The following is a 9,692-nucleotide window of genomic DNA, read 5'->3' as shown; positions in this document are numbered from 1 at the left end:
GTTAGGGCAAAATTAAACCTCTGCCATTTAAATCCAATAATTATCAGCCTCCTTATGGACTGCCTTCAATTAAGATGTACAATAAGCTACTTTAAGGGATGTAAATTTTAAAAAAAGATATACTGAATTCAGCATGCCTAACCTCCCACTCAGTCCTTCACACACACACACACACACACACACACACACACACACACACACACACTCCGGTCAGTAAATTCACTTCATGTGATGGATACGAGAAAAATTCTTTCAGGTGTTTTTTTTAATGATCAAGTCTAGTTTACTTCAGGTACTGGAGAGCCATTTTGCTGATAATAATTACCATTTGCAGGTAGTTTGTCAATATTTGCTTTTCTATTTCCTTCTTCTTTTCCTCCCTCCCCTCTTTTTGAATTTGAACTTTTAAATAACTCTTCTGATAGCCAATGAAAGCAATTTCTTCTGGAAATTATAGGTGAGATTTCCACTTGCTATGTACTTTAATAAATATGATTCCTTCACAAGACTTGCTATGAATAATATGCAATTTCCAATTCAAGACATCTATCGTAAAACACTCCTTTGTTTTAGTGGTGCTATTTAAGAACAAATCATTGTCAGTTAAACTGTGACATAATCAATAGAAAGAATACTTTAAACTCATTCAAAACATTATGTTTTTTAGACTTATTTAAACAAATTTTATTCTATGTCATACTTATGTATATTTTCCGATGAAAATATAAGCAAAATACAATGTTTTTAAAACACAGAGTGCAACTCCAAGTCCTATTCTGTGATGTCCCTGCTTGCCCAGACCATTGGCCTCTATGCCACTAAGAGCTTTGGTGACACAGCCACACCCAGAATGCAACTTCTGTCTCTAGGACTTTCTTCTGCCAGTGGTTCTCAACCTTCCTAATGCTGCGACCCTTTAATACAGTTCCTCATGTTGTGGTGACCCCCAACCGTAAAATTATTTTCGTTACTACTTCATAACTGTAATTTTGCTACTGTTATGAATCGTAATGTAAATATCTGATATGCAGGATGAATTTTCAGGTGTCGCGACCCACAGGTTGAGAACCGCTGTAAGCTATTGACACTGATTCCACAAGTTTTGAAACTGGTATTTTATTTTACCAAAAGAAAATTTCAATGGAAGGTTTTCAGATAATAAGCAGGGTTTACAATGCTTCCTAAAATAGTGATTATGTTTGTTTTACTAATGGTTTGTTGACTGAGAAGCCAAGGGATTATAGTTAGACAATCATCATTCAACAAGGAGGGGAAAAAAAGGAGACATATATAATACTCTTTGTAATACTTTAAGCAATAAAAAAAAAGATTACCGTATGCACAAGCAGCGTTATCTAAAGTCACTACTTCTGGCTTTATCAGCAACTGTAAAACACCATTGTTCGCTCCATTTTCATAAGTGTTAAAATGTGAAAAATGATGCACATAGTAGAGCTAAAATATGGTAATGTCAATGCTAATAGCTAGCCTTTCATGAGTGACTGCTATGTGTCAGGTACTACTTAAATTATTAACATAATCCATGAAGTAGGTGTTATTTAAATACAGCTAAGCATTAAACTATTTGTTTGAAGGCAGACATCTAGCAAGTGGTAGAGAGGGTGTTTAAAATTGGTTCTCTGTCATTTCACAGTGCATTTTTTACCCATAGGTATCAGGTTATAAATATTTAAACAGCAAATACCAAAAGAGGGGGTCACTCAATCACATGAAGAAAGATAATCTCTTCATCAGCAATTTTCCTTGAATAATAGACAGAGCAAAGAGCAATTGTGTGAACAAATGCCAGGCTTATATATTTGTGTATTATCACAAAACTTTCAGAATGGGAGATAAAATATTGCCTATTTGAGGAAGAGAGAAAACTGCTAGATCAGCTAGAAGCTGCAATGACTGCAGAAGAAACATTTTCTGAAAAATGCCATATGTCACAAATAACCACTTAATTTTTCCCCAAATAAACAAAACCTCTGCAATTTTCGAAGAGAGGGAAAGTTTATCTATACTTAATGTATAGAAAAGAGCAAATGTGGACAAAGGAAAGTACACATTTTGTTTTGCACTGGTTTTGTTTTCATTAATTTCACATTCTTTTCACATCCATGGATCTCTGTCTCATCAAAATGAGTAACTAATATGAACATAATGCACCTTTGGCTTAAGCTTATTAATGTTAAACTATCTTCTAAAGTTTGAACCAAAGTAGTTAATAAGAAGCATTAAACTGATTCTTCTGGGAAAAATCTCTTTCCCTGCCTTCATAAAGACACAGATTTTTTCCCGTAGCTATGTTTATGTGCATGTAGAGACTTCAACATGCCCTCAAGAATAACTTCGTTGGTCCTGATCAGATAGCTCAGTTAGTGTTGTCCTGATATGCCAAGGTTGTGGGTTCAATCCCTGGTCAGGGTACATATAAGAATCAACTAACGAATGCATAAATATGTGAAGCAACATATCAATGTTTCTCTCTCTCTCTCTCAAATAAATGAATGAATGAATAAATAAATAAATAAATAAATGTAACTTTGTTGGCAGACATTAAACAAAGCCACAGGGCTAAGTAACATACTCTCTGTGTTTGCACCTTAGGAGAAAACATAGGGGAAAAGCTTATTGACATTAATTATGGAAATAATTTTTTTGGATACCATACCAAAAACACAGACAACAAAAGAAAAAATAACAGTTGGGATTACATCAAACTAAAAAGCTTCTGCACAGCAAAGAACAATCAACATGGTGAAAAGGCAACTTACAGAATAGAAAAAATATATTGGCAAACTGTATATGTAAAAAGGGATTAGTATCTATAACATGTAAGAAGCAAAATCAGTATTTCGAAGAGGTATCTGTACTCCCATGTTTATCTCAGGATAATTCATAATAGCTCAGATATGGAAATAACCTAAGTGTTCATCAATGCATGAATGGATAAAGAAAATGTAACATATGTATATATAAATGTATAATTATATAGAAACACAAGTGCAAATGAATGTTATTCAGCCATAAGAAAGAAGAAAAATCTACCATTTATGACAACATGGATGAATATGGAAGACATTATGCTAAGTGAAATAAGCCAGACAGAGAAAGAAAAAATACTGCACAATCTCATTCATAATGTGGAATCTAAAAAAAAAAAGAAGAAGAAGAAGTAGAGCTCATGGAAACAGAGTAGAATGGTGATTGCCAGGGGCTAGGGCTGGGGAAAATCAAGTGATATTGGTTAAAAGGTACATACTTTCAGTTATAAGATCAATAAGTTCTGGGAATATAATGTATAGCTTGATGACTATAGTTAAGAATACTATATTGTATGCTTGAAATTTGCTAAGAGAGTAAATTTCAAGCATTTTCACAACACAACAATAAAAAGTAACTATGTGTTAATTTGATTGTGAAAATCATTGTACAATAGGTAGATATATCAAATCATCACATTGTACACTTTAAATAAATATAACTTTATTTATCAGTTAGACTTCAGTAAAGCTGGAAAAAAGATTTAGTTTAAAAACAAAAGATGCATAATCGTTGTTGATGTCTTCCCAAACAACATGTTCAAAGAGAAAGAAGTTTTCATAAGCTGTGCACACTGTGTGTGTGTGTGTGTGTGTGTGTGTAGCAATGTATACATTTTAAAATAAATGAAACTGAACCATAAAATATTACTTTTTCAATAGAAAAAATATATAAACAATGTCAAACGGCAGGGAAAACTTGGTACTATCAAGTACTTTTAGCCACTCCATTAAAATGCTAATATCAGGATTTTATTTACAGGACATCTGAATTGTATTGAAATATTTTAAGGTAAACATTCTGAATGCTAGAGCTTAATCTTATATTAACTAAAAAAATTGTATTTTGGGCTTTATGCTTGTCTAATGATGTTGACTCTTCCTTATAGGTAATTCATTTAGTTGACTAATAGACACACAGATATAGCAAATATGTAATGTTTAACAAGTAGAGACTCAGTAATGAGGAATATCACAAACCCAGAATAACAATCCTGAATCAACATCAGTTAGCCTGATCTGTGTACATTATAAATGAAAACAAGAGCACTGTTCTACAATAACCTCAGCTTTATGAATAAACTATAAGTTTTCTGAGAATATAAGCTGGAAATGATTCAGTGTTAAGCACTGTGTCCTTGGGTATTCATAAATTCTTTTGTGGGCTTTGCCTATAAATGTCTCCATATTTTTAAAGAGTATATTTCAAGTATTGTAATATGCAGAAGAAGTCTGCACTTTTCCATACTAACAGGGGAAAAGCTTTAGAGTAAAACCATTTTTCTCACTTTGTATAAGTTCACTGCATTTTTTAATGTAGACTACTGCTCCATCCCCCCATTAGCTCCAAGTTGTATGAAAATTATACCTTTTTCTGTTTCCATGCATAAAAATATCCAACATGTAAACCTTATATTACCAACTGGAGTCCATGGACCAACAGCAATGGCATCACGCCACAGCTTGTTAGAAATGCAGGTTCTTGGTCCTCCCCACCCCCCAGACCTACTACATGAGAATCTGCTTTATGATCCCCAGGTAATGCTAATGCGCAGAAAGTCTGAGAAGCACTAATTTATGGCACTTCATTAATTGACCTAATTTTCTGTAAGTTAACTCTATCTAAACAAGCAGTATAAAGTATTCCACACGTGTTCTTTACTTAGCAGAAGTCAAGATTTAGTGTGTAACAAAATCACCAATGGCACTTGTTAAAAATACAGATTTTCAAGTTTTTCCTCAGAGTTTAAAATTCAATAAGTCTGCAGTCAAGCCTGATTTCCCCAAACCACGACTCTCCTGAACTGATTTAAAGTTAATGATAATGTCAATTCTAGTTAACAGCTCCAAATCATAGCAAAATACCTAAAAGAAGAAAATCACATCCAAGCTGTTTCGGTCAAATTTTTTAATGTTTTGAATTCTTTCTGAAACTGTGAATCACAGAATAAAAAATTTGGTATTAAGTGTGCGTAGTTCCATTCCTAGAACATGATGAGATCATTTTTTCTTTTTTTTCAACCCAACCTCCAAAAGGAATACCATTATTTCAGCCAATGGATAGCAAAGCAATTTACTAGAGACCTGCCGCCACTGGAATCAACTACTTCTTGTTCTAGAAATAAGATCAATATATTCTGTAAAGTACTTATAACTCTCCAGAGGCCTCAAACAAATGCACCAGGAGCCATCAGGTAACCAATGGAAAATAAAAAATGTGATACCCCAATTACAGACATTCAAGTTAAAAAACCCCCAAACCTCTTAGAATAAACAAGAACACCCCTGAGTGGCCGGAGGGGGTGGGGGGTGTATTCAGCCCAAACCCTGTTGATTTCTGGAATCTGTACCAGCACACTTTTTTTCTAGTTCATTTTCTGGTTACATACATACCTTAGAGCATATTTTTATTATTAATTTGCTTGCATGGTTTACTTTGAGACTTTTGAGAACTTGGTTGTAGTTCGGATTTCACTTGCAGCAGCAACACATGGTGATACACCAACCTTATAATTGATGCCAGGCTGCTGAAGCCACATGGGTTTTTAAAGATACGGCCAATAAACCATAGCTGTAAGTGCTGGGTTTGCATAGCCCTATTTTTTTCTAACAAGCTTTGTCGTGTAGCCACACAGAAGATGTTCAGTTTGCATTCTTCTATATCACACTATATACCGTCTTCAGAGAAGAAACGACCAGAATTTTTGTGAAGCACCCGTCCCCATTTCACTTGTTGCTGCTTGTTATATATACTATATATATCTGTGTACAGTGCTCATTTACTTTGGTGCCTTGAGTCTGCCTGCTGATAAACGATGTAAGATGTCCTTGTCTTAAATTTGGAAAACTCACTGTTTCCAAATTTCATCCAGAGGTATTTTTATAGAACTTCTGAAATAAAAAAAGCAGACCTGCTCACGTGTTCACTATGTACTTTTATTTTAAACACCAGCACAACAAACACAATGACATGACAAGACGGTTACCTCAATAATACTGATAACATTCCTTGACAAGTTGGCTTATAATTTACATACATTATTTTTATCTGGAGTTAATTCTAAATATTATCTTAAGCTATACTGTAGAACACAAACCTTAAACATATGCCAGTTGCAAACATAATGTGCTTAGTTACTATTTTTCTTGTTATTTAAACGAAATGATTTAAAGTTCCTCGAAATCATGTCCATTTGTGTTCATTATTTCAGGATGCATGACTCGTCCCATGAACAGGATTGTTCCTGCATTGGGTTGGCAGTAAAAAAAAGAGGGGATAAACAACAAAAAAAAGATATCTATGTTTAAAAAGGGGATATTTATTTGTCTTCTTTCTTACAACAAGCAGTATTCTAAAAATGAAAATATGTTATTTTCATTTTTTCAAATATCACCTAGACATTAGAAATTATCCAATAAACAATGTGGGGAAATGTTCTCAATTTTACGAAATTATTCTCTTTAGCCTATTAAAAAAGTCCTGTTCTCATAACAGACTTACCTGTTTTCCTGTTCCTGATAAGAAAGAAAAATGGATGGTCCACAATCACTTGAGGATACAGCACAGCCATCCTACTAATGGCAATCATTCCTAAGTGCAGAGAGAAGGTAATTACATGTCTGTGATGTGCAGGGACTAATGAGTAATTTCTCCAAACCATCTATATTTAATGCAAAGGCAATGGTTTACGGGAAACATGACTTTAAAGACTTAAAGAGAAAAATTATGAAGGTGCTAACATTTCTACTTGACTTCGAACATCCCCCCCCCCACACACACACACACACATACATCACATAGTCTCCTATCTCTACCCCACCAAAAAATAACAGGACAATTTATTCTGCCCCTTACAAAACTTTTAGTCCCAGTCTTAGATAAATACTTGTTTTTACTAAAATGATCTTTCAGATAAAGGAAGAGAGAAGAAAAAAACTAAAAAAAACTAAGAGGTTTTTTTTTTTAATATTCTCAAATTATCATTTCTTTAGTCTGAAATGGGTCTTTTTACATAGCAAATCCCCAGGCTTCTAGTAAGTGGCCAGAATGGCAGTGATTAAAGGGAAAATGCAGCAGTGAGAGACTCAATGTGTTTCCTACAGCTGGGAAACTGAACGTCTCTGAGATCCTTATGATAAATGAGCGTTTTATACTTGCTGCTGGGTGATGCAATTGTCAGAAAAGGTCACTGTTAAATTATGTGAGTGTTAAGCTTTCTTGATGCCTGAGACTACTGTGTTTCTATTTCCTTCTGAAAATGTTGTTTCAACTCGTGCTATCCTTCAAATGGACAAATTTATGCAAAGGTAGACATAATGTATGCAAATATGATATTACATTTGGAAACAAAGCCAACCAAATAAAAGGAGAAAAAAAAAAGGCAATTCTCATTTAACTAGGGAAGTCAGAATAATCGAAATGATCAAGGATCTTTGCCATTTTTGCTTTGTATGCATGGTTTATGTCAAATTCCTTGATTGTTTATTTAAAATTATTGTTTCATTGGTATTATTATTTAGTTAAAATTATTTATTACATTCTATCAGATACTCTCGTTTATGTATGTGCTTTTAAAATAAAAGCTTTTTAAAAATATATATTTTTATCTATTTCAGAGAGAGGAAGGAGAGGAAGAGAGAAAGAAACATCAATGAGACAGAAACATTCATCGCCTGCTCCTGTATGCCCCCTACTAGGGATCGAGCTGATAACCAGGACATGTGCCCTGACTGGGAGTTGAACCCTGACCTCGAGGTGAACCATGACCTCCTAGTTCATAGGTGGATGCTCAACCACTGAGCAACACTGGCTGAGCTAAAATCAAAACTTCTCACTGACAAAATTATAAACTAACTTCCACAAGTAATTAGGTAAGAAGAAAAATGTTTAAATGGGCAGCAGGGAAAATTTTAAGATAGTGAAACAGGAAGCACAGCAGGAAAATCTATCCTACGGAGCTGACAACGCCCTGCGCTTATTTATTAGAGAGAAAATGGGACATGGGAACTACCACCACACATGGGGCCCAGGAGTGAGTACACGCTTCGTAGCTTACTTAGAAAATTCTACCTGCTTCAGCATTAGCTAGACTTCTAAGTGAGAGCCGAGCCAGGGCAGTCATTTTTTTGGCTTGGCTCTAAAAATGACCCCTGCCCCCTACCCATGACTGCTTCAAAAATACAAATCTAAAAATGGTGAGAAGATTGTAGAGAAGAACTGGACACCTGAGGTGGCGGCAGCCTCCGAGCCCTCTTCATTCACCTCGATGAAGGACTTGTGAATTGCCTTGGAAAGGAAAATCTCCTTATTATCTGCAGAAAAGAGAGGATGGAAGCATTCTTCAGTATCAGAGATAGAAAAGCATTTAACTCTTTAGTTAAAAAGATTTGAAAAGTATGAGACATATTATACTGATTGTATATAAACAATTATATCAAACATAGAAACATTGTACGATTACATTTACGATTTGAGAGAAGCATCGAAGATGTGTATTCTGATTAGTCCTCATTTTATATTCTCTTTTCCCTGCAGTAATTTTCCCATTGTTTATTTTCTGTAAGCCAGAGGAAGTGGAAAGTGGCTCTGCTTTAATAGCAACTTCAAATTAGTTCATAGCTCAATATAAAAATAGCTTACATGTTGCATTCTAACTTAAAAGTTAAAAACACAAATGAAAATAGGTAGAAATCCAGATATAACCAAAATAAGAGATTAAAAAAATCTAATCTCTAATTACTATGGTAACGTAAATATATTTGGCAAAGAACAATAAAAACGATTTCTAAGTTGTAGAAATGTGAATACATAAAGAAGTTACTTTCCATTATCAGTTCATTGGTTTATCTGAGGATTACCCTAAAGTCAGAGGAAATAACATTTTCAGTATTAAGAGGACTGCTTTTGACTTTGAATTGTCTTTCTATATACACTTACTTTTTAAAAAAATATATATTTTATTGATTTTTTAAAGAGAGGAAGGGAGAGGGATAGAGAGTTAGAAACATTGATGAGAGAGAAACATCGATCAGCTGCCTCCTGCACACTCCTTACTGGGGATGTGCCCGCAACCAAGGTACATGCCCTTGACCAGAATCAAACCTGGGACCCTTGAGTCCGCAGGCCGACGCTCTATCCACTGAGCCAAACCAGATAGGGCATATATACCCTTACTTTTAAATAAATGGCTGTTAATCTGGTGAATTGTGTTCTCTCAAAATTCATATGTTGAATTTCTAATCCCCAAGACTTCAGAATGTAACTATATTTAGAGATAGACTCAAGTTAAAATGAGGTTAAACAAATACTACTGTGTCCTCTTAAGAAGAGGAAATGTGGACATAGATAGGTACAGAGGGAATGATTGTTAATTTTACATGTCAACGTGACTGGGCCATGATATTTTTGCAGATATTTGGCCAAAAAACATATTCTGTGCATTTCTGTGAAGAGGTTTTCTAGATGAGATTAACATTTACATGGGTGGACTTCGAGTAAAGCAAACTACCCTCATAATGTGGGTAGGTCTCATCCAATCAGCTGAAGACCTTACTAGACCAAAGACGGACCTCCTCTGAGCAGGAAGGAAATGTGCCAGACTACTGCCTTTGGACCCGAACTGAAACTTCCCTCTGGGTCTCCAG

General features: G+C 34.7%; 1 protein-coding gene across 2 annotated transcripts in view; it reads right to left on the bottom strand.

Moving 5' to 3' along the window:
* Positions 1-5,963: 5,963 nt before the first annotated feature.
* Positions 5,964-9,692, bottom strand: part of SERPINI1 (serpin family I member 1) — an 80,745-nt gene continuing 77,016 nt past the window's right edge. For both annotated transcript variants that reach the window (XM_081085919.1, XM_081085920.1), the window contains exons 7-9: positions 8,274-8,360; positions 6,550-6,639; positions 5,964-6,292 (exon numbers count right to left, since the gene is read on the bottom strand). In XM_081085919.1, the coding sequence (XP_080942045.1) occupies positions 6,216-6,292; positions 6,550-6,639; positions 8,274-8,360 (254 nt within the window). In that variant the 3' untranslated portion in view covers positions 5,964-6,215. The remainder of the gene's footprint in view (positions 6,293-6,549; positions 6,640-8,273; positions 8,361-9,692) is intronic.

Source organism: Myotis nattereri (assembly GCF_964212035.1).
Source record: "Myotis nattereri genome assembly, chromosome: 3".
NCBI lineage: Eukaryota > Metazoa > Chordata > Mammalia > Chiroptera > Vespertilionidae > Myotis > Myotis nattereri.
Note: the sequence above shows the minus strand (reverse complement) of the source record. Positions and strands in the feature narration are given on the sequence as shown.